The sequence below is a fragment of the Apiospora marii genome (genome assembly GCF_038362585.1).
Source record: "Apiospora marii strain CBS 49790 chromosome Unknown utg000005l_segment0_segment0, whole genome shotgun sequence".
Taxonomy (NCBI): Eukaryota; Fungi; Ascomycota; class Sordariomycetes; order Amphisphaeriales; family Apiosporaceae; genus Apiospora; species Apiospora marii.
The window spans coordinates 918,166-942,791 of NW_027117377.1; the positions used below are offsets into that span (position 1 = coordinate 918,166).

The 24,626-nt window shown below is 54.3% G+C and overlaps 6 protein-coding genes across 6 annotated transcripts; 2 read left to right on the forward strand and 4 right to left on the reverse strand.

Annotated features, from left to right (window-relative positions):
- Positions 1-412: 412 nt before the first annotated feature.
- On the reverse strand, positions 413-1,575 carry PG985_008183 (uncharacterized protein; the record flags this gene model as incomplete). Its single annotated transcript, XM_066827951.1, has 2 exons — positions 413-1,387; positions 1,447-1,575. 2 exons carry the CDS (start codon positions 1,573-1,575, stop codon positions 413-415), a joined length of 1,104 nt encoding a protein of 367 aa, XP_066682863.1.
- Positions 1,576-2,495: 920 nt separating this feature from the next.
- Positions 2,496-3,014, forward strand: PG985_008184 (uncharacterized protein; the record flags this gene model as incomplete). The annotated part of the gene is made up of 1 exon (XM_066827952.1): positions 2,496-3,014. One exon carries the CDS (start codon positions 2,496-2,498, stop codon positions 3,012-3,014), a length of 519 nt encoding a protein of 172 aa, XP_066682864.1.
- A 334-nt stretch (positions 3,015-3,348) lies between these two features.
- Positions 3,349-5,032, reverse strand: PG985_008185 (uncharacterized protein; the record flags this gene model as incomplete). The annotated part of the gene is made up of 2 exons (XM_066827953.1): positions 3,349-3,456; positions 3,521-5,032. The coding sequence occupies 2 exons, from the start codon at positions 5,030-5,032 to the stop codon at positions 3,349-3,351; spliced, it is 1,620 nt and encodes a 539-aa protein (XP_066682865.1).
- Positions 5,033-6,797: 1,765 nt separating this feature from the next.
- PG985_008186 (major facilitator superfamily transporter) lies at positions 6,798-9,095 on the reverse strand (the record flags this gene model as incomplete). Its single annotated transcript, XM_066827954.1, has 11 exons — positions 6,798-6,964; positions 7,042-7,163; positions 7,218-7,319; positions 7,378-7,786; positions 7,837-7,900; positions 7,958-8,025; positions 8,081-8,207; positions 8,282-8,359; positions 8,412-8,476; positions 8,539-8,645; positions 8,716-9,095. The coding sequence occupies 11 exons, from the start codon at positions 9,093-9,095 to the stop codon at positions 6,798-6,800; spliced, it is 1,689 nt and encodes a 562-aa protein (XP_066682866.1).
- Positions 9,096-10,632: 1,537 nt separating this feature from the next.
- On the forward strand, positions 10,633-15,395 carry PG985_008187 (uncharacterized protein; the record flags this gene model as incomplete). The annotated part of the gene is made up of 2 exons (XM_066827955.1): positions 10,633-15,267; positions 15,324-15,395. The coding sequence occupies 2 exons, from the start codon at positions 10,633-10,635 to the stop codon at positions 15,393-15,395; spliced, it is 4,707 nt and encodes a 1,568-aa protein (XP_066682867.1).
- A 4,227-nt stretch (positions 15,396-19,622) lies between these two features.
- On the reverse strand, positions 19,623-21,779 carry PG985_008188 (uncharacterized protein; the record flags this gene model as incomplete). Its single annotated transcript, XM_066827956.1, has 1 exon — positions 19,623-21,779. The coding sequence occupies one exon, from the start codon at positions 21,777-21,779 to the stop codon at positions 19,623-19,625; it is 2,157 nt and encodes a 718-aa protein (XP_066682868.1).
- Between the last annotated feature and the right edge of the window lie 2,847 nt (positions 21,780-24,626).

The following is a 24,626-nucleotide window of genomic DNA, read 5'->3' on the forward strand; positions in this document are numbered from 1 at the left end:
CCGCCCACTCCATGGCAAAGCGAAGATACAAAAGCATATAGCTATACCGAGGACTATCGAAGGCAGTGTTATCGCGACCATGAAATAGAACCCGGAGTTCTTCCAGCCAGCTGCACCGCCGAAACCAGTAAAGAATATCAGCCCAGTCGTGACACCTAATTGCAACACGACTATTAACCCCTTATACGTCCTTGAGAGGTACAAGTGGTCGACGACAGGGTCATAATGACCACCAGCGGTCTTTTCTGACGCTGTAAGTAAACGGATGCCACTGGTGCTGAATACCTTGGATAAGGTACCCGACTTCGTCGCTGTGTACTCCTGGAAGAGCATCCCTGGCATGGCCGTATGTGTAGGCACTGGACCCTTCTGTTGACTTAGCGGGGTGTCAGCTGCCTTAGTCCGGCATCACCTACTTCAGGGGGGTAACTGTACGCTTCAGGGTGTCCAATGCGGCAAGTGCTGGCTGAGCCAGTAACAGCAGGGCGAGGATCCGACCGAATCCCATGTCCCGTTCTGCTTCATCCAATTCGCTTCTAGATAGCTTCGAATTGCTCGTGTCGTTATCATGCATGACCAGATGAAGTGTACCCCACACTAAGGTGTAGGCAAGCAGGGTGATCGTGAACATGAATGATTCCAGCAGCTCCATGTGCGCGACAAATACGATATACAAGGTAGTTATCGCTCTGTGATTGGCATTGGACCATACCGTAAATGGCCTTGTCTGCAGTGACCGCCGAGCGGCCGTCTCCATGGCACACTCCAGCGATGCCCTGCCCCAGAAGCGAAGCCACTCTCGGCTCCTGTCGGAAAACTGGCTGAGTTTCCAGATAAATGTGCTAACAAGAGTAATATACGAGACAGATGTGTTGATGAAATAGCTCACGTCCGAAATTGCGTATTCTCTGGCTTTCCATAGACATCGAACGGGCATGGCTGGATTCTCAGGAAACATAGCTGTAGGCCATAACGCAGCAACCAAGAGGACAAAGACGAGCAGGATAGCGCAGAGTAGCACGATCAATGAGACCCGACTTCTCTTGAGGCGTCCTCGAAGCACGGATAGCGACATTAGGTGGACCGTCGAGCTGAGCCACGCCAGGTAAACAACATTGTTCCAGTGGTAGGCGCTGAGGCTGGCGTTCATGACCTGGACGTATCCGGCGACCAATACACCAAGACCCGTAAGCAACTGCTGGTCGCTGAACATGAGAACGACTTCATCAAAGGCGCGCCGCCAGCGCTCATCGGACTCTGGGCGGCGTGCGAGGAAGAGTTGTCGGTCGGCCCGGCGCACAAGGCCCTTTGGCAATACGGCAAACCAGTACGCGCCCATCAACATGGCTAGAACGAGATATGCGGACACAAGAAATGCTGCGACAACCTTGCGGAGGGGTGTTAGTGGTCAGTCGAGTATAGCTGCTCTGTCGACTCCACACATACCCCCAGCCCTGATATGTCCGGGTTGGGCTCGATTCTGGAGTAGCATTCGGCATGCCGGGAGCAGCTTGCTGACATGGGCTCGGAGATGTTGACTTGGATATATGAATCCTTGTAATTCCCATTGGCCATCTTGGGGTGCATTATCCCCGTCGCAACGACGGTTTCCCTCGCGGTGGGATCGATCGTACATACTGTGTGAGTGTATATAGAAGTCCGAATAAGCGTGGGATTATGCAGAGACGTATAGGAATTGGACATCTTGGAATGTATAGAGATCCTATACTACCATATGACTAGGAAATACGGCTGACCTAGATTGTGCAGATGTGGAATATCAGCAATAGAAAATGGTCGCCAACCTCACGAAAGAATAGCGGGAATGATGGTCGACCAATCCGTCCTGAGCCTGGCTAAATACCTTCTGAACCCTTGCATTTTGACAGCTTGATTCATATTTAGATGAAGCCATATTCTGCATCGTCGAGTTTTGGGGGCCGAGGGCTGTGACAGCACCTCACTAGACTCATCGCCGCCACTTGACAGCACCCCTGCAGCTGGGGGGAGTCTGCTCTCGAGGCCTTTGCGTGTCGAGCATTCGGCCACAGTCGGGGGCTATCATTTATGTAGATAATATACCATATTCGAAATATTTCAATGATCCGATTGCAATCGACCGGAGTTCCAGTTTGTTATCAGATCCACTCGGCGCCGGAAGGTACACGGCATCGATAGATTGTAGAGGAAAGCGCCAACCCGCCCAGTCTCCCTCTAATTCTACACATGACATCATAATGACATCGCACCAAGCCAGCCTGTCTTACACCCCTACCAGGACAAACATACTGCACTCCCCTCAGCGCACCCATCGCCCTTTATAAGCAGTCTTTGTTTCATCCCATCCTATTGCCCAGTACCCAGCAATAATTCTCCTGTCATATACAGAGAAAAAGACAACCAGACGAAAACTCCAGTATATCCACCCACCTAAGGAACCCCTCTATCACCAAAAAACCAGACCCAAACCCACCACATCCAACCACACACACATCATGCCTTCCCTCCACTCCAACCGCGAAGTCCAGCCCGACGGCACCATCACCAACACCACAACCGACGGCGCAACCGTCCGGACCGACGACCCCTCGGCGCGCCCGGACGCGGGCCTGGGCCAGAAGCTGGCGGGCGACGCCAAGGGCGGCGTCGCGAAGGCCACGGGCTCGCTGCAGGCGGCGGCGGGCGCCGCGACCCACAACGAGAAGCTCAAGCAGCAGGGCCTCGACAAGATGCAGGCCGAGGACCAGCGCCTCGCGACCAAGCACGGCATGATGCCGCTCGGCAGCGGCCTGCGCGAGAAGGCCTCGGGCCAGCCCACGGCCGAGCAGATCCCCGCTACCACCGCCGATTCCCAGACGCATGCCAACACTGCTGCGGATGCCACGCATACCGCTGCTGGCACCACTGCCGGCCACACCACCGCTCCTGCCCACAACACCGCGAATGCACCGACGCATGGTGGAGTGCATGAAGGAGGGCACGCCGCTGGCAACCCGGTGAAGGAGCAAGTTTAGACGACCACGGATAGATGGAAGGCGTGCGGGATGCGTAGCGAGCGATGCTTCCTGACACGATGATTGGTTCTTTACACGCGGAGAGGATTAAGTTAAGCCGGCATTTTACTTTGGCGAGTCATGATGATACCTTAGGACGAGAGAGTACTAGCAGGAACTCCAGACCTGTGGTGGACCAGGGCGGAGGAACAGGTTAAAAATAGACGTTAGATCGTCTCCAGACTTTATTAAACACTATCACCCTACGCCTAATAATGCTGTATTCCGTGATGTTCATCATGCACAGTATTCAAACGTGCAGCGCGCCCAACTCCGTACCCCTGATCCCCTAACTTCAAAGTACGAGCCTCGCCACCTGGTCAAGCCCCTCGATGGCCCGGCGTGGGGTTTGCGTGTTGTTCTGGATCGTCGGGTTGCCGATTTCACACCAATCCTTGATAGGCTGTAATAATTGTCAGTAATGTGCTCGCCGCGGGGGAAAAAAAAAGGTTGCGGCATGTACTCACCAGGCAACTCAAATACTTGCACCAGGTACATGTGTTGTGGCTTGTGTAGAAGTTGTTCAGGAGAACCACGAACACAACGATAATGGTGATGAGGAAGGCAGCGCGGACGAGCCACCAAACCCACCACAGACCCTTTCTACCCTTGAAGAATCCAACAGGGTTTCTCATAAAAGGCGGGAAGGCCACACTGGTAATCCCACCATTGACAGTCGAGTACGATGGTCCGGTGAAGTGGTCCTCGCCAATCTTCTCTCGCAAAGCGTTCGGTGAGTGCAATACGCAGATACCAAGACAGAGACCCATCAAGAAACCTCCAATATGAGAGAAGTTGTCGAGACCGGGCAGGAGACCCAGAACAAAGGAAATGACAATCTCGATGACGATCCACATGAGCTCCTTGACGGGGTTTTGGCGGTCCTTCCACGAATAAAGCAGATCAAGCAGGGTGAGTGCAATGATGCCGAACAGAGCACCCGAAGCACCCGTAGACGAGATACCGGTAGCCGCGAAGTTCCCACCCATAATGAAACCGAAGATTCCCGAGCTCATGTAGACCAAGAAGAACCGAATGGAACCAATAGCATTCTCAATCTCCTTGCCCAGAGTGAGCTGAAGAAGTAGGTTGAAGCCGATATGAATGATGCCGGCATGCATGAAAATCGGTACGATGAAGCGCCACCATTGGTGAGGAGCAGGGCTGTCGTCGATGCTGCCGCCGGGTCTTGGGTTGGGAACGCCGCCGAAGCCGCACAACTCGGAGAGAGTGCACTTGTTGTTGGGGTCGTTGGTATCGGCTGATGTGGAGTTGGGACACGGCCAGTCGATTCGGACGGGCGAGTCCTGGATGCTGGGAACGTTGTGCATGCAAATGACATAGCGGGAGCCCATGTTGATGAGAACCTGTTGGGAGGGCCCGATCATGGGGTTGAACTGAGGTTTCGTTTGGATCGGTGTTCCCGTCAGCTGGGCAGCCTTAACCAGCTCGCCGATGAAGACGGCAATCTGAATAATGGAGAGCAAATAGACGATGAATGGAATCCTCCTCTTGTTCGCGCCCAGCATACCAATTTCTCCAAACCCTAATCGACCTCGGCCTTTCGCTCTCGACCTCGGAGGTCCTTCGGCGTCGTAGACATGGTCATTTGAGTCCATAGGCGCGAGGCCACCATTCGAGCCAAACTTATTGTTGCCATTTGCCTGGTTCCTTAATGGAATGTCGTCGCCCACTGGCGACACATCGCCCGGTACAGCGCTGTGGTAGCTCGTGTCCTGTGCGAAACTCGATTGACTGTGGCCGCCCATCTGATTGTTGGAAGGATAGACGTGGTCGTCGAAGACGGTATCGAAAGGGGATGCGCCTGTCTGTTTTCCTGGTGCTGGTGATGGGCGTTCGGATTGCGAGTACGAGGGGTGCGCAACAGGAGCGGGTACCTGATGTGTCGAGGTTGGGTCGTAGGCGCCGTAGTATGGCCGTGAAGATGCTGCGTCGTTATAATAGTCATTGGCAGCCATTTTGCACGCGGTAATATTTCGCGTTGAAGAATGATGCAAGGAGCCAACAGCGAGGTGAAATGAGGTGATTTGATTGCCTCGGTGCTGCGGCTAATCTGGCAATGTCGTATTATTGCCTATGCCTACGTCTTTCGGGTTCCCTTGGCTATTGTACTGGCAAGGGTTTTTCGTCCAGTTCGGTCGAGGCAATCTCCGTACCAGTCCAGCTAGTCGGATGGCGGCTACACTTCTGCCAATACGCCTTCGTGTTTCGCAATGACCGGGGCCTGAATGAAGGCTGCAGGCAGGGTATCTACAGTGACGAACCAAAAGTTACGTCGGCGTTTTGCTGTTGAGAAGGTGCAGGTCAAGATGTAATGAATTGTACGGAGTAATGCCCGGTGGGATTGGGTGGAAGTAGAACAGCAGGTCGCTAATTAACGAGCGTGTAGGTCAACAAACGAGTTTGAAATGGCTCGTTCCGTTTGGGTGCGAAAGAGTCCAAACTTAGGAACACACGTTTTGCAAATCAAGACCAAGAATGAAACACTTTATCGGGAAGCCAGCTGAAAGAGAGTGACGTGACAAGGAATGGTTTTCTCTCATCCACCATCCACCGTACGCTGGGCAAATACTGGCACTGCGGGCTGATCCAGGATGCGTCAGGGGAGTACTGAGGGGAGTAGCGGGCAGACTGGAGGCTCGCAGGCTGGGCCTACGCATTCATTTGCCGTGCACGGATACGCGGGAGGGCTTAGCGGTGGCTCGGTTCTTGGACATTCATGACAATCCCCAATTTCTCTGGGGCTGCTCAATGTGCATTCGTAACGCGCCCATACAGTGGTGACAAAGCCATTCAATAATAAAACCTTGGAAGCGGAAGGCTTGGAGAGAAGTTTACAGAGCCAGCAGCAAGCCCACTCCTCCAGCTAAATTTAGACCATCTTTCTCTGTGCATTCTGGCAGACGGTGTCAAATGCCGTGTCACTCACTCAGTCCTGGTCGCCCCCTCCGGACTTGACATTCTCCCAACCTACCAACCACCCAAAGGTCAATACGTAGCAGCATGTGGCTTGTCACATGGGCAATTTGGGGTCGGCATCGGCCTTGATTGGTGAGACAACCCTCTGGTGGACCGTGATGCTCTCTCTCTTTACCTCGTACAGTAGGCACGCATGCAAGCCCCCATCCTGAGAGCTAGAGGCCTCCGTTACCGCCAATGACAAAGCCGCTGGCAGCGTGTTTTGGCACGACAAGTCAACCGGCGTCGTCAGCCCCCGAGCCACATTGTCGCCCAGCTAAAGTAAGCAGCAAGCAGCAAGGCCAGCTGAAATGTCTTTTGGTTGAGGAGCTCGACGGTTTCGATTGAAACGGCTCGTGATTACGGAGTGTGATCTTCAAACATACATACATCATAGCCCCCGCCAACATGGCCCGCCCCCATCCTCAAGTAGCATTCTGATCAATAAAAAAAGTCCATGCAGCTGATGTGAGCAGAGGATCTTCCTTCCATGCAAAGGTCGATTAAGGTTATTGTCCACTGGATCCTCCCCCGAGCCCGATGCGGTCCCCTAAAAAGGTGGGGACAAGTTCGTGTTTGGTGTCAGTCTGGTCCAGTCCGAGCTGAGCCTACGTACTACGCCTTACGCCCTACGCCCTACTCCTGCTTGAGCGCAGCGCACTGGCAGCTTGCGCACAGCAGCCCTTCCTTTTCTCCGCCTGGCCTTTTTGATATAATTGCACAATTGTCGCGCAGACACGCGCGCCCTCACGGCTGCTGACGTGCCTATGCGGCTTGGGTTGCGTACTTGCTGTGCTTCCGAATCTGCCGCCCATAGCGGAAGAACAGGTAGGGGAACGGCATCATGGCCACCGTCAGGAATGCGATCAAGCTAGAGCCCCATTGATATCCCAGCCTCTCATACATCTGCAGCCCGAACAGTGGGAAGGCCGCTGCCGAGTTGCTTCCAGTCAGCCAGATCGCTTCCTCGACTTATCGCCTCCTCGGCGTTCCGCCAGGGACCACTTACCAGCAAATACGCAGCGCGTAAACGCGTTGGCTGCCATCGCAGACGCAGCATATTTCGGGTATGCGTCCACCAGAAATGTGAATATGCCGGTGAAGACCAGCAATGTTCTAGTGGTGGGTGGACTTGTTAGTCACGTCCTTTTTACCACGTTCAGCCTAATATTTGGCTCTACTTACCCCATCCCGAAAATCCCGGATCCAACAATCGGCACCATCCAGTGCACCCAGGGAAAGGTCGTCCACGCGAACATGAAGAGGCCGATCGGTACTAGCACAGCACTGCAGCCATCAACGTCAGCAGTTTTCAAGCCTTGATGGCACGAGTCGAAAGGCTCACCCTGCCACAGCTGGCGGTAGCCTGAATTCGGGCTCGGGCACTCCATCGTTCTGTTCCAGCAAGCGTGCGTAGACGCGGTGCCAAAGCGGGTCCGTGGCCCCTGCCGCGAGCATGCCGATAAGGATCCCCAAGAACGCCAGGCCCGTCTGCCACAAGTTGAACCCGTATACAGCCCCGAAGATCAGGTGGAAAGCGCCAAAGAAGAGGTACAGGGTCCCGAGCAGTATCGCCGAGAACAAGCACAGGCAGAGACACATGGGCTCCCAGATCAGCAGTTGAAATGGCCGCAAGAGAGAAAGTCCTACAGCCCTGGCGACCGACTTGTTCTTCGTCTCCATGGGTGCTTTCCAACGCTCATCCCCTGTCTCCTGCCTCAACGCGCGGGCTTTCTCCCGTAGTTTGACGGGATCTAACATCAGTCAGCAACTAAACAGACTCTGTATGGTCATGTTGGCATACGGAATGTTTCGGGTGTGAGGAACACAATGGCAATAAGAAGTACGAACGCCCAAATGATCGAGACCTGTTACGTCCGTGTCAGCAGCCGATAAAATGAATCTTGGCTTGTCCGAATACTTACATAGTAGGTCCATCTCCAATTCACATTATTGTTGATGAAGCCACCCAGCAGCGGCCCCAGACTCGGGCCTGTTGGCTTTGCATTAGCCAAACAACGCAAAAGAAGCAAGCTATTAGTACCTACCGATGAAAGGGGACAGTGCTATTATAACCATGGGCGCTTGAATTGCATCTCTTCTGAATAGATCCGAGACACTTCCGCCCGCTACGCTCAAAAAGGAGCTACCGGCGAACCCATCGAAAAACCGCGCCTGGACCAGCTGTCAGGTTCACTACTGCACACCTTGCTTGCTATCTGGGCGAGCAGTATCGGGTTGCAACTTACCACAATCATGGTTGCGGCATTCTTGGCCACCGCGGAGGGTATAAGCCAGATCAGGAACATGCCCCTGGAACCGGCACTCTGTTAGCTTGGGACTGGCGTGTCAGGCGGGGGACAATGCTTGCCATGACACCAGATAGATAGGTCGACGGCCAAAGAACTCGCTCAGGGGACTCATCAACAAAGGACCCAAGGCGACTACATGAAGCGTGAGTTGAGGCGCGACCAAGAGCAGGGACCGATGCCAGGAATCGACTTACTGCCCAAGACGAATGTGGATAGCCCCAGGGTGCCCACGATGGTGGAAATGCCAAATTCCGGGTTCATCTGGCTATAAGTCGTGGTGTAAATCGAACTAACGCAAGTGCTGCTGCTGTGTCAGTACCGTCCGCATGCAGCATGCTGTCCCACTTCCCCACAGCAGATCTGGAACTTACAGGCATAGACTGCCCAGCCCTACAACGATGACTATAACCCATTTGTGCATGAGCGACATACTTCGCGGACAGTAAGGGTCGTGGTCGCCTTCAAAGGCAACTTCGAATGGATTCTTTTCGCGCGCGGCCCCCTCTTGCTCGTCGGGCACGGCGGTATCATCAGTGTCGTCCCCCACACCATGCCCATTATTAGAACGGATGCGTGCGAGAGAGGATGATGAGCGCGGTCTCGGGCGACGCATGTCTGAGCCTGCAGACGCCCGGCGTTGATTATCCCAACGCTGCCCACCGTGGAGCGGTTCGTAGAGGGCATCGCCACCGGCAATGCTGGTGTTCTCGTCTAGTGCGTCATTGCCCGCCTCGTGGGACTTCTTCTCCATGCTGTTAGTGGCAGGTAGCAGCCAGCCAATTGATCGGATTTAGGACGATGGCGGACGAGATTCAGGCAGGGTTCAGCAGAAACAGAAGCAGCAATTCAGAAATCTAGCAAGTGTACCACTATATCCCTAGATTACTCCTATCATTATTATACAACGTCACTCCCGTCGTTCCGCACTACCTTGCTGGCTGATCAAAGGCGAGGTTCGATACGGGGAATTTTTACCCGAATTATTAAGCCCGGAATTACGCAACCGGTCCACTTCGCGCCCGGGTTTACATTCCTACGCTCGCTCGCTCTGTAAGCCGGCCGCCGCATAACCATCTCCTGCAATAGCGAGGTCTGCACGACATTTGCAAAGTGATTAGAGTATACCATCTATCATAAATGCGAATTGCGCGGAAACCAAGGATTCCACGTTCGCATCGAATATATAGATAGCTATGGATCAAATCGAGCACTCTGTAGGCCTACAATGCCACGCCATTCAACTGCTTGCACAGCTAACAAATCCCACACCAGAGATGGGAAGCATCTACTACTACTACACAGATACTGCGAGTGCTAGAATAACATGCGTACGTACGGAGCACGGTTGGTGAACGGGGAAAGAGAAGCCGATGTCAGTCGTGGGTCACAAGCAAACATTGCTGCTTACACGGCAACATCGCTCACGTAAGGGCTGCCAATCCACAAGCGATTGGTGACAAGACCTCTGGCAGCTGCCGGCAGGACGCGCTCACGTCAGACCGTGGAGCGGGCGTGTTGCACCCGCCTAGGTAGGTACCTTCCGCTAATGTCTGTGCCCGTCCCCTGACGAGGTACTTGGCCTTGGGTTGCGGGCAAAGTACCGGTGGGTGGACACTTAACCAGCTGCAATCAATTTGCCCAGTTTGAATTGACCAATCCCAGCCCGTCCCGCCCCGCGTCGCAACTCCAAAGAGAGCACTGAGAAAAAATTAAAATATTCTGGAGCTAGTCAGGGAGGTCCGATATACGGGCACAGCCCACCACGGCTTGACTGACTCTTGTTGCAGTGCCATTGAGGCCATTCAATTGAGCACGTCGAACGAGTCTGGTCCGATTGATGCTGCCAGAAAGACTAATTGTGTGTAGAGGTGAGTAGATATAGCCGATCCAGGGTCCAACGGTGTATGTGTATGTATTGTCGTAGTCCACCGCACCCGGAGCAGTCAGATAATCGTCACCTTCTTACTGCTCACCTCACCACCCCACATTCGCATCCCACCTCCCACGTTCCCACCAAGCTCCCACCGCCTTACAAGTCAAGTAAGTTCGCGGCTAGGGCACCTGCCTCCTCTGCATTTACTCACCCTGTGCGTGACTCACTAACAACCGGAAGTCGTGACCAGCCATATATCATATATCACCCAGCACAATCCACTTCTCTCAGACGAGACGCGACAGAAGCTGAACGAAACGACGTGCTGGTGGTGCTCATGCTACTATAGATCGACACCAGGCTCCGCAGCCACCTTCCATCCCTTCTTCCTCGATCCCACCGAGCACATACCGGCATGGCTGGCCAACACGATGGCCCCGCGCCCGAGGGCCCCACGCGCATCTCCATCCTGGGTAGCGAGTCCATCATCGTCGACCATGGCCTCTGGCAGAACTACGTCGCTGCCGACCTGCTCGCCAACGTCAAGTCCTCCACCTACGTCCTCATCACCGACACCAACCTGGAGGCGAGATACATCCCCGTCTTCCGCGATGCCTTTGAGAAAGCCGTCGCCTCCGCCAACCTCCCGGCCGCCCCGCGCCTGCTCACATACACCATTCCGCCGGGAGAGACATCCAAGAGCCGCGAGACAAAGGCCGAGATCGAGAGCTGGCTGCTGCAGAACGAATGCACCCGAGACACCGTCATCATTGCTCTCGGCGGCGGCGTCATTGGCGACATGATCGGCTTTGTGGCCGCCACCTTCATGCGCGGCGTCCCCTTTGTGCAAGTGCCGACCTCGCTGCTCGCCATGGTAGACTCCTCCATTGGCGGCAAGACGGCCATCGATGTCCCCGAGGGCAAGAACCTGATAGGGGCCTTCTGGCAGCCGCGCCGTATCTACATCGACTTGGTCTTCCTCGAGACCCTGCCCGTTCGCGAGTTCATCAACGGCATGGCTGAGGTGGTCAAGACCGCTGCGATCTGGGACGAGAAGGAATTCACTTTCCTTGAGGAGAATGCTTCTACCATTCTCGAGGCCATTCGCTCCAAAACCGCCGACCTATCTGAGAGAATCAACCCTATCAAGTCTACTCTGAAGCGCATCGTCCTCGCTTCGGCCCGCACCAAGGCCGAGGTCGTCTCTCAAGATGAGACGGAAGGAGGCTTGAGGAATCTGCTGAACTTTGGCCATTCCATTGGCCATGCCTACGAAGCCATTCTGACCCCTCAGGTCCTCCACGGTGAGGCCGTGGCCATCGGCATGGTAAAGGAGGCGGAGCTGGCCCGTTACCTTGGAATTATGCGCCCGGGGGCTGTTGCTCGTCTGGTGAAGTGTATTGCCAGCTACGACCTCCCTACTTCGCTCCACGACAAGCGCATTGTCAAGCTGACTGCTGGCAAACGCTGCCCCGTCGACGTGCTTCTCCAAAAAATGGCCGTGGACAAGAAGAACGAGGGAAAGAAGAAGAAGATCGTTATGCTGTCCGCCATCGGCAAGACCTACGAGCCCAAGGCTACTGTGGTTGAGGATAGTGCCATCAGAGTGGTGCTATCCCCTGCCACCCGTGTTCAGCCGGGGGTCCCCAAGGGCCTTTCGGTTAGCGTGGCCCCACCCGGATCCAAGAGTGTCTCCAACCGTGCCCTCGTTCTGGCTGCCCTTGGAAAGGGTACCTGCCGAGTGAAGAACCTGCTTCATTCCGACGACACCGAGTTCATGCTCAATGCCATCGGCCAGCTCAATGGCGCCACCTACACGTGGGAGGATGCCGGCGAGGTTTTGGTGGTGTCCGGCAAGGGTGGTCAGCTCCAAGCCAGCGAGGAGCCCCTTTACCTGGGCAATGCCGGTACTGCCTCTCGCTTCCTTACTACCGTCGTCGCTTTGTGCGCTCCCGCCAAGGCGACTTCCACGGTACTTACTGGAAACGCCAGGATGAAGGTGAGACCCATTGGGCCGCTTGTTGACGCACTCCGAACCAACGGCGTCGAGATCAAGTACCTTGGCCAGGAGAAGTCTCTGCCCGTTCAGGTCAACGCTGCCAACGGTTTCAATGGCGGCGTGATTGAGTTGGCCGCTACCGTCTCGTCTCAGTATGTCTCGTCCATTCTCATGTGCGCCCCGTACGCCAAGAACCCCGTCACGCTGCGCTTGGTTGGTGGCAAGCCCATCTCGCAGCCATACATCGACATGACAACCGCCATGATGAAGACATTTGGCATCACCGTCACCAGGTCAGACGCCGAGGAGCACACCTACCACATCCCCCAGGGTGTGTACCAGAACCCCGATGAGTATGTCGTCGAGAGTGATGCCAGCTCCGCAACTTACCCGCTGGCCGTTGCCGCCATCACGGGCACAACTTGCACTATCCCCAACATTGGCTCCAAGTCGCTCCAGGGAGACGCGCGTTTCGCTGTGGATGTACTTCGCCCCATGGGATGCACCGTCGAACAAACCGACTACACTACCACGGTCACTGGCCCCGAGCCCGGTACCCTCAAGGGGCTGGACCACGTCGACATGGAGCCTATGACCGACGCTTTCCTGACCGCCTCTGTCCTGGGCGCTGTTGCCTCAGGTGTCACCAGAATCACTGGTATTGCCAACCAACGAGTCAAGGAATGCAACCGCATTGCTGCCATGCGAACCCAGTTGGCCAAGTTTGGTGTAACAAGCGGCGAGCTGGAAGATGGTATCGAGATCACTGGCAAGAACTACCAGGAGCTCACCGAACCAACCGACAACGTTTTCTGTTACGACGACCACCGTGTTGCCATGAGCTTCAGTGTCCTGTCTGTGTTGTCGCCCAACCCCGTCACGATTCTGGAGCGTGAGTGTACAGGCAAGACATGGCCCGGCTGGTGGGACGTGCTTGCACAGTCCTTCAAGGTGGGCCTCGCTGGTATCGACGCAGAACCCGAGCACGAGACTGCCAAGAAGCCTGCTGCAGGACCTTCGGTCTTCATCATTGGAATGCGTGGGGCTGGAAAAACTACTGCTGGTCGCTGGATGGCCAACACTCTCAACCGACCTTTCACTGATCTGGATGATGAACTTGAACGCAGGGCTGGCATGACCATCCCTCAGATCATCAACGAGAGTGGCCGCGGCTGGGAGGGCTTCAGGAAGGACGAGCTTGACCTCCTCGCGGACGTTATCAAGAACCAAGCCCACGGGCATGTTTTCTCATGCGGTGGTGGCATCGTGGAAATGCCCGAGGCGCGGAAATTGCTCCAAGACTATCACCGCAATGGTGGCACTGTTCTCCTCATCAACCGACACATTGAGCAGATGATTGAGTACCTGATGAGGGACAAGACACGGCCAGCATACAGCGAACAGATCCGCGAGGTGTACGAGCGCCGCAAGCCATTTTTCCAGGAATGCAGCAACTACGAGTACCACAGCCCATACCTCGACGGCATAGATGAAGCACCAGAAGACTTCAAGAGCTTTGTACTACTCATGTGCGGGCAGAACAAGCACTTCGAAAGGATAAAGCGGAAGCGATACTCGTTCTTCGTATCGCTCACAGTGCCCAACGTATCAAGTGCTATTGATGTCATTCCTCGCGTTGTGGTTGGTTCGGATGCTGTCGAGCTCCGGGCGGATTTGTTGGAAGACTTATCCCCAGAGTTCATTGCTTCGCAGGTGGCTCTGTTGCGTTCGGTTGCCAAGGTCCCTGTGGTCTTCACCCTGCGCTCCAGGGCGCAAGGAGGTCGTTTCACATACAAGTCGGAAGATGAGCTCCTCCCAATCTACAGAGCAGCCATGCGCGTCGGCGTCGAATTCGTCGATGTTGAAATGACCCTGTCTCCGGAGACACTCGAGAAAATCACACAATCGAAGGGCTTCACACGCATAATTGCTTCTCATCACGATCCCGAAGGAAAGCTGTCCTGGAAGAACGGTGGCTTCCAGGCGTGGTACAACAAGGCACTGCAGTACGGCGATGTGGTCAAGCTGATAGGCTTTGCCAAGACCATGGAGGATAACTTTGATTGCGTCAAATTCCGGGAAAACATGCTCGCTGCCTACGATACGCCAATGATTGCCCTAAATATGGGAACGATCGGAAAACTTACGCGCATCGTAAATGGCTTCCTGACCCCCGTTTCGCATCCCGACCTACCTTTCAAAGCTGCCCCAGGTCAACTCTCTGCAGCCGAGATTCGGGCTGGTCTGGCGCTCATGGGTGATCTAGAGGCCAAGCAGTTCTACCTGTTTGGCAAGCCCATTGCGGCCTCGCGGTCTCCGGCACTGCATAACGCGTTATTCAAGAAAACTGGACTTCCTCACACGTACCAGCGCCATGAGACAGACGACGCAGCATCAGTAAAAGACATCATCCGCTCCCCCGACTTCGGTGGCGCTTCAGTCACGATACCCCTGAAGCTAGACATGATGAAGCTGGTAGACGAAGTCACCGACTCGGCCAAGATTATCGGTGCCATCAACACGATCGTCCCGGGGCCCGACGGAAAAGGAGGCGTGCGTCTCGTGGGCACCAACACAGACTGGATGGGAATGGTCTATACGCTCCGCTCCGCCAACGTGACGGCCCAGGATAAAACGACAACGCCATCCAGTGCCATGGTGGTTGGCTCAGGGGGTACGACACGAGCCGCCGTCTTCGCGTTGCACTCGCTTGGTTACAGCCCCATCTACGTTGTTGCGCGTAACACGAAGGTCGTGGAGGAGCTCTGCTCGTCGTTCCCGGCCGATTATAACATCGAGATCCCCAAGGATGCGGACCAAGTCAAGGTTCTGCCCACTGTGATGATCAGCACGATACCGGGCGATAAGCCCATCGATCCCAGCATTAAGGACACGGTCAGCGCCGTCCTACGCCAGCCAAAGAAGGCCAATCGTGTGCTCCTAGAGATGGCCTATAAGCCCAGCGAGACGCCCTTGATGGAGTTGGCTGGGCACTCTGGCTGGACCACTATCCCAGGTCTGGAGGTCCTTTGCTCGCAAGGCTACTACCAGGTAAGCTTAGAATATGTTTATACGTTGAGCTATAAAATACTGACAGGTCCCTTTAGTTCCAATTGTGGACTGGCATTACACCGATTTTCAAGGACGTCCGCAACGTCGTCTTGGGCAACGAGGCTTAGAGACAGATACTGTAGCAACTTTGGAATCAATCAAATATTCAGAGACCCAATCTTCTTTTCTGCCGATTATTCTTTGTATAAGATATGTTCCTGGTAAAGTGATGTGTTTAGTCCAGTGGATGAATCACCTTATACCGCGGTTGCTACTTGATGGCTATTCTACCGTTGTAGCAGGTATCGCTTTGAGTGGCCGGTTATGCACTGTCCAGTATCATCAGCTATGCCATCGATATGTATGCTGTCAATGGCCTGTTATTCCGTCGCCACCATTTACCCCAGATACCAGTCTACTCTACATAGGGGCCGGTTCTTGCACACCCCTACAGTACTACCTTGTGTATAGTACACAACACCGCCACGACCTCATGTTTATTCCATTGGGTAGTATCATGTAGTACCCTGTTCGATTACTAGCTGGATCCCAAGTATCGTGACCGCTGGGCTGTGTGCATTGACTGACGGGATTGGCAAGATTACGACGCAGCATCCAAGAATAGAACATGTCGCCTAACTGGCAGAAGCAGTACGTAGGTAGCATCACCTTGGGCTTTGCTTCAGGTCACGGGGAAGGAGGCATCTCTCGCTTGGACCTGCGATGCACCGCCACGAGTCTGACACAGCATCTCGCGGGATGCGGTGGCAAGAATGTAGTATCTAGATTCACCGGGTATGTGCCTCCCAAGTGCGTGGCTGCTGGGCTGTGTGCATATGTAAGGCAACGACGGAGCTGCCAAGTCGTGCTTCCGAGTCTCGGACGATATAATGCTCCTCCCAATATAGATAGATAGCAGATCGTCACTTTGGGCTCGGAGGCCTCGGTGGCGGCAGAAGTTGGGTGGTGCGTTGTTCCACGCAACGCGGGCGTGGCCCCCGGGCAGCAACGTATGAGAGGCGGCGGAGGCCCGGCGTGGGTGCATATACAGAAGATGGGCACCGACGGTGTATAGTCGGTCGGATGCATCCCCGACAGGTATATCAAATCAGGTTGGGGGTGGCTGTGGTGGGTATCGTCGGCAACTCGGAAAGATCTTCAGGGTCTTACTTTTTTCGATTCTTGGCAAGGGTCCAGCGGCTTCTCTTCTTCTCACCTCGGCATACAGTAAAAGTACAGCAGGGCCAACTTTTTTTTTCTTCTTTTTCTGGATCCAGAATGCGTGTCTGTGTCGTGCTGGTTGGGTAAAACTGGGTAAGGCACTTACGCACATGGGATCGGCAAGCCAAAAGCAACATTCGGGTAGCGACATTATTGGGAATGCATGCAGGATTTCCCTGTTTTCCCATGGCAGAATCCACGGGGATGGGGGTTTGGAATCATGGAATTTGCGAGTAAGTTGCATACTTGGAGCTTGGGTACGTAGGGCTTCAACAAAGTTCGCCACCGCAAATCCAGTCCAGGGTTTCGTACCCAATAGGCCCTTTGGGCAACAACAAATCAGAGGCACAACATATGTGAGGCACGCACGCATCGCATGCACGCACATACATACATAGCCATGTCAGCCAGACTAGCTGGAACCGAGGAGAGGGCTATGTATGGGCCAGAAGCTATGGGGGAGAGAGGGAAGTGAGATCTGTCGTTCCTGCATCTCCGTCCTGGCTGCTGATATCTCGGATCTGATTGACTGCTCACGCAGATGTGGCAAAGAACAAGCTATGGCGTTCTACGGTTATTCAACGGGGCCACTGAGGCTTAGACGCGACCACTGCCGACACCGGCAGATACATGTAGAGATAGATCGACAGCTCCCAGCTCGTATTCGTGGCTGGTGGCAGGGCGCTGTGGCTTGTGATGATTGATGATTGATGACTGAACCCCTCCATCCATCTCGCTTGTCGGTCGTCTGCTGTACTACTAGTATCCGATGCTAGTACAGTAGGTACGTAGTAGAAGATGACGAACCGCCAGAGGGTGAATGGAAAGCAGACCCGGGCAGAAAAGGTGGGATACTGTATGTGTAGCAAGATGCTGCGAGGTTGCATCACTCTTACTACCCAGCTAGGCCTAGCCCCTCGTTCGTAAGCCGCATCTATGTAACCTGTGGGGTGCGTATGTCAAAGATAGGGCCCCCCGGGACTCCGGGACTATCCAAAAACCTGTCCGGAGGTAGTATTAGATTACGACCTCGTCCCATTTGATATGGCCTACCTCCTCCATAACCCCTTCAGGATGCCGTAGGCCGTTTGGGCCCCATTGCATCAATGGTGCCGTTGCTTGATCCATCCATGCCCGGACGGACGATTATGCTCGCTCGAGGGAAATTTTTCCAAGTTGGACAGTCCCGTTGGACGACCAGCTCGGAAAGGATCGGCAGCGAAACAGGACGACACACGCCATACTCCAATGATGAGGCAGTCAATAATACATTGCTTCCACCCATAGTTCGTTCTTTTTTATGCACAGTGACATCCGGTTTCCTGCGATCCAGCCCGCCAGCCTATCGAACAGATAATGATAGAAACCAGGAGACCGGGGTCCCCCGCCCGCTGCCCACAGGCCACACTAGACCACACCACCCACCACCCACCTGAAGCAGAAAAAAAAAAAGAGCTGCCCCGATGCGGAAGGGATAAGCAGCACAACGAGAAACAGCTTACCATGACATGCATAATAGTCATGTTTAGTAGTGGATTACCAAAGCTTTTTTACACACAACATGGCTCGTCACTCGACAGGTTTGGGGCATTGGTCGGATTGACGAAGCAGGAAGGGGGACGAGGGGGGCAGGGGGGAGCAGAAGGGGGAAGGGGGAAAAAAGGAACCCATGTCACTCACTTTTTTTTCGGGGATAGAAGCTCCGCCAAATATAGGCGGGCAGATGGGCAGGTCGTAGTCGATTCCTGGCCATCGCCCATATTAGCATTCAGGGCTGGCACAAGTAGCCGGTACATTGTGGACAGCAATCCATCAATTGCGGGTTTGCATTTAATACGGAAACACACGCAGCAATCTGTAATGTTGCTGACCATCTGGCAATTGTGCACACACAAGGAAGAGAGAAAAAATCAGTGATGCAGGTGATGTCAGTGGATGGCTCGCACATAGTACGATATGAGCTGTTTCACTCGTCAATTTATCCCAAGCTACTTACTACTTTGCAGCATTATGCCGCGCGCCCAAGCTCGGCCGGCGCTCCCCTCGTCGCACAGGTCCCGCTGCTGTCTCACTGATCCAGCTGAAAACTAAACATCCCATCATGACAGTTCATTGAAGCTTCTGGTGTTGTTGATCAGGTCATAATTCATTATTCCACGCCATTTTTTTCTCTCTTCTAATCTTGCTGTACCGCCAGCTGTCGGCCCATATCATACATGGCTCCCCGAAGTGTCCCGTCGTAATATAGTATAGAGAGTATACATCATGGTACATGGTAAAATATACAGGAGAAAAACAATAACATCATTAGGAGTACAAGTTTTTTGAAATCCGAAATCAAAATTCCGCATACGCTGTCGTTAAGCCCGTTCTTGGTACCCATGTCTATATTCGAAGGTTCAATGCCGATAGAAATGACATAGGTCTTCCCCAGATTAACGCCCGCTTAAATTTGATAAAACAGTCTGCATCATATCCAGATGAGATACGTAGCGGGAAAAGCAAAAAAGCCAAGCCAAAACCAGATAGTGGTGGTGGTAATATACGGCGCCCATTGTCAAAACGGTGCGCGGTGCGGTCGCTGGCGGTGGTGCGCCGAAGTCCCCAACAAAAACGGTAGGGGGGGTCGGATGATAAGAGCTTCCATGACGCTGGTAGCACATCATGCTGCGTTGGGCCAGCGTCGGGGAGCATGGGAAGTGGTCCCGAAATGGAAACGGGCACGGGTCCATGAGACGGCCATGAAGCAATGCAGCCGCCTATGATGTAGGTGGTGATGCTGTCTCGCTGCTCGATTCAGGCGGCGGGAGGGGGGGTTGACGTCATGGCCAATCGTGCCAGTCGTCCCCCCTTCCAATAGTGGGAATCCAAGCTTCCCCCAAGGTTCCAGTGGTGATGAAAGCCCGAGCTTCCCGCCGATCCCTGCCGCAAACGGCTAGCCTGCCTCACGCCCTGCAGCAAGTCCCTGCATATTGACGTTGAGCCAGAAAATCAGGGTCTTTTGTACTTCTCCAGAAAAAAGAGTACAAGCTCCGCAGCTCCACCGGCTTTCCCAGGATCTGGCACTGCCAATCGCCCATGGGCTGGAACGCTCCAGAAGCAGCGGATAGTAGCTATGCCAATCTAGAACCACTTCACAGGGCCGATCCTCCGCGGCGGCGGTGCTTTCCTGGGAATTCGACATCCGGATGGCACACCCGGTAGTGCCTGGTGAGTGCGTCGGCGCGGCTGAACGTCTTTTCCTCCGTGCAGAGGTTGCAGCGCACCTTTTGCTTGCGTGCATTGTGAATCGTATCCTCGTGTCTCGTAAGATCGTAAGGGCGTGAAAACACCGTGCTGCATGGCTTTCCAGTGCTCGGGTTGATCCGATCGCAACGGTGTGGGCCGGCCTGGCTACCCAGAAGGGTATCGGGGACGCCTGGCGACGACACGGTCGCCGAGACAGCTCGCGCCGTGTGCAGTGCATTCGCCTGTCGGTGACCCTCCCGCTTGTGCTTCTGCAGCAGCGCGGGCGTCTCGAATCGGAGTGTGCACCCGTGGTAAGTACAGGTGTAGGTGCCTCCGTCAGCCGTAGTCTTAACCGGTCTTTGCGGCGTAGACATGTTGGTCATGTCAGATCCATTGCTGTCGGCGGAGCTCATCCTCGAGAAAGTGGAGACAGACGGCGTAGCCTGCTGCTGGCTCGGGCGAGAGATGAATGGGTACTGCTGGGGCACCTGGATGCTAGTAGGCATGCTGAAGTTGAAGGCGCTTTGCAGAGGCGTCTCGGAGGCTGTGGTGAAGGCATGACTCTGCTGCTGTGGCGCAGGCTTGGTCAGATGGTCCATGTGGAAGTTGTTTGTCTCCTGGGGAGGGAACAGCGGAAAGTTCGAGTCATCGCTCTCGTTGAACTCGAGCATGGCGTCCTTGGGCGAAATGGTGCTGGGCGTGCCCTGCTGTTGGCTCAAGGCATTGCGCGCAAGATGTTGTTGCAAGGCTTTCGCGTCTTGCTCTTGCTTCACCTTCTCGCGCACCTGCTGCGCCGAGCTGATTCGAACTTGCTGCGCTTGGTGTTGTTGTTGCTTTTGCTGCTGTTGCTGCTGCTGTTTCTGGGTTTGCTGCTGCGGCTGCTGCTGTACTTGGCCGAAATCGTTGAGGACAGGCGCAAGAGGCGAGCCATGTCGGAAGGGTGAGTGCGAAGATGACGAGGTAGGGGATTGGGTTGCGCTCAAATGCTGGCTGTTGGCAGCCTGAAGTCTCTGCGCAAACAGGTCATTGGTAGGCGACATGGCCAGCTGGCTCTGGGTTGCGGGAGATGCAGACGTGATCGTGAAGCTCGGACTGTAGAGTTCGTCGCTGTAGATATCTGTCATGGTCCGGTCGAGCTTGGGCATGTTAGGGTTGTTGGCGTAGGCTATATTGTCCGAGAGATCATGTAAGCAGATGTTGTCTTCATTTCCGAGGAAAGGTGAGTGGAGGTTGAGGTCAAGTTCGTCAAGGAAATACTGAAGGGGGATCGGGAGTTCCGAGGAGGTCTCACCATTCTTTCGCCTCCGCTGGGTGCTTGGGTCCTCAGGCTCGTGGAACGATGGCGTGGCTGGTGAGTCACCGCCCGCCGTCGAACCCGAGCTCGCCACCGACCTGGCATTCGATTTCGTACTCGATCCAATCGGGGAGAAGTCGGGAGCCGGGAGAAGTCGGTGATTCGTTTGCTGCGGTTGCGATCCTGACAGGTTCGGCAGACCATCGGCAATTAATGTTGTGTCGTGGGGGGCGTTGCCAAAGGACTGCTGAAGTGCTGTGTAAAAGGAGTCGTTGAGGGTCATGGGCTTGCCCATCTGGTAAGAGTAGTTGCCGTCGCCACCGGCTGTGAGGTCGTGGAAGGCATCGTTGGTCGAATCCGCAACGGCGATCTGGGGGTTAGAGATGTTGGCGTTGAAGGGCGACGCTGGACCATTGGACCCCAAGGACGACAGAGACGATTCCCGCTGGTGTCCTAGACGGTGGGCAGCACGAGGGGTCTGCTGCTGGCCCTGGAGTAACCACGATGGATCGGAAGGCATTAGATCTGGTACCTGGTTCAGGCTGTTGGTGTTGTGGGTGGCGGACTCGATCGACTCCTTGTTCAGCTTGTTGATGCTGTAGTTGCTCTGGGCAGGCAGGCCTCCGACAAAAGGTGCGGTGGAAGTTGTCGTCGGGAAGGTGTTTGTGTAATGTGTCGAGTCGTCGAAGGCAAAAGACGGCTGGTTGTTGTGGTGGTTGTGTAAGTGGTTTGTTCTCGAAGGTGTATAATGTTGATGAGCAAGCATCATTGTGGACGGAAGGGTGTCGAATATATTGTAAATCTTAGATCTGGATGGTCCGGAGGGAGGGATGGGTAGGAAGGTTCAAGTACTCTTGTAGACCAAAGGGTATAGATAGGTAGTTTGCTTCAAGATCAAGATGAGGATGATGTGTGGGGGTAATGGTTATGAGTAGTCGTAATAGTAGGAGCTGTGTAAGTGGTGTAAGTGGCGTGGCGATTCTTTTATAAAAAGGGTCCTGCCTGGGTAGAGGGAGCTTAGCAGCAAGTACCTTCGTACCCTGCGTAGTGGTCGAGCCAAGATTGGAGAATGACAGGGAGCCCCCTTGTCCTGGTGGGAAAAAAGAAAAGGGCCCTCGAGATAAAAAGTCGATCTGGGTAGTGCAAGGTCGAGTGGGTACTTGTATCCTCTACGCAGCCCAGGTACGTAGATTCTTTGAGGGTCCTGAGGTCATGTGTTCACCCAAGCCGTCCTTGATGACTCTTTCCCTTTGTCGGGCCTCTCACCTCTCTCTCTCTCTCTCTCTCTCTCTCTGCTTAGCTGAGTCTCGTCGGGGTTATGCCGCAAAAGCGTCGACGTAGTAGTAATAGTGGTACTCTAGCAGGCGGCGTTTGTTCCGGATGAGTAGTTCGAGGGCTAGGCACCCGAGTTGTAGTCAGCGATGCTTCCTGCTTGCTGGATGTGGAAATGCTGCCTGAAGCGCCCAAGATGATGCATTATTTATACTACACTTTCTTTTATCTATTTGCTTCATCAAGCAGGCAGTCATGCAGTGCATTCATGCAGTGCATTCAACCGTGATGGGATTGAGCCCTCCCGCGCAGATTCGAACTGGTTGACTGATGAAATGTTACACTCACACACACCAGACATTTCTTCATAATGTTCGGACCCTACCTAGGTATGTAGCCTGCTGCGTGACGTAGCTTGCAGGGGTGGTGGCTCGGCGCTGGCGGCCGCGCGCGACAGTCAACTGGCAGAGTGCAGAGATTGACTGACGCTGCTACGTAGTGTGGTCGGAGTACAAGCTACCTCGTGCTGTCGGCATGGGTACGACGGTCGGTATTCTCCACCACCCGCCCATAATCACCCAATCAATCCGTCATGCCGTTATTGGCCCATCTCCCCATCCAGTCTCCCACCGTTTCCCATGGCAGATGGTTGATGGTAGATGGCTCATGGGCGGCCTTACAAGAAGGGCTTGGATTGCTTGTGTAATCCATCCATCCCACAAACCCCATCGAATGTCCATGGCCCATCTATCCTTACCAGACCACTGTCGCGCTGTCTCATACTGTATGTTCTGTCCGTGTGACCAGTCCAGAAACCAGTCCATTGAGCGGCTGTGTCTCTACACGGACGACCATACCTCGGCATATCGGAGAATACGTCAGTTAGCTTGTTCAGGTTTCCTTTTTATGACGGATTATGTAAGTATACGAAGGTATAGTCAAAGGGATACGGCATGCCAAGCCGTCTTAGGCCTTAGGCCCGACGAGCCAGAACCTGATAGATGGCTTTGTTGACAGACGGCTGACCAATTGCCCAATGAAGAGGAAGAGGCTGTGCGTCCAATACCGTCGAAGGAGAAAAAAAAGAGACAGAAAATTCTTCAATGGTCTTGCATATCCTATCCCCTTACTTCCGAGAGAGGGAACATGGCATTGGGCACACCTTCAGACCTCGAGAGCGACAAGCCTGCTGCTCCGGAGGATCCCGACCCTCTCAAAAGCCCAGGAGCCCAACAAGCAGACGAGCCTGATGCGCTAAGAACTCCCGAGTCTTTCCCGCGCCAGCCGGTAGATCAATTGCCCGTTCGATATTAACGTTCGAAAGGTTGCCAGATCTTTTACCAGGAAAAGATACCCTCATCCCGGTACACCGATGACTTGTTAAGCTCCTTGTCCTGCTGAAAACCCGCTGCACTGCCACAAGGCCCACCGGGGGACACATAATGCAAGCCACAGATGGGCCTCCAGGCCACGTCGTAGATTCGCAGTACGCCACACGTCTCGACCACCGCCCAGATTCTCATATCTCCGCCCTATCCGGTAGAACCACGGCATAGTCTAGCTAGGCAGGCAGTGAAGAGTCAAGCTGCCCGGCAAGTAACCCCCGGCATACGTGGATTGCGCAATGCAAGGTTTGGTATGACTCTATACCGAGGCGAAAGCGAAAGATCCTCTCTTTCCGGAATGCGTATCCGATGGTATCCTGAATTGAATGTCCATGCACTAGCGTATCAATAGCACAGGGCTGGGCCTGGCGGCTATCTGAGTAGCTAAGCAGCTATGGAGGTATCGTGGGTATTTCTTTGGGATTCGCCAGGGTCCCGTCGCTCCGATCCAGTCACCAGCCAGTCCAGCCCTGCCTGCCTGGGTTAGTGACAGCTCTTAGGCCAGATCTGGCCGCGAGAGACGGGCATCTGCATCTCTGCTGACACTGCCTCGTGAATCATCAATCTGGGGTAGCTAAGCTGAGCCTGCATGTCAGGCCAGGAACAGGCAGTTGGATTTCACATACGGCGGGAGGGACTATGTTTGCCCGCCCCTCGTGCCATTGCAACCATGACTGCATAAGTCATGAGTCTGCATCTCCGATGGTTCATCCTACATCTAAATGATATGATCCAGCATACGGTATCCGTAATAGCAATGCATATGTCAGCATTCCCATGGGTTCATCCTGAAAATACCTAAGCGCCCCTCGGAGCTCTCGTAATCCGATACTCGACGCCCGAATGAGTAATCAGCTTCACCTTCGGAAATAAACAGGCAGCCTCGCTCGTAAGCTCTTTCTTACCCAACAGTTTTATTCCGCATTGCATCGTAGGGCTGAGCTGAGTGAGCGTTAGTC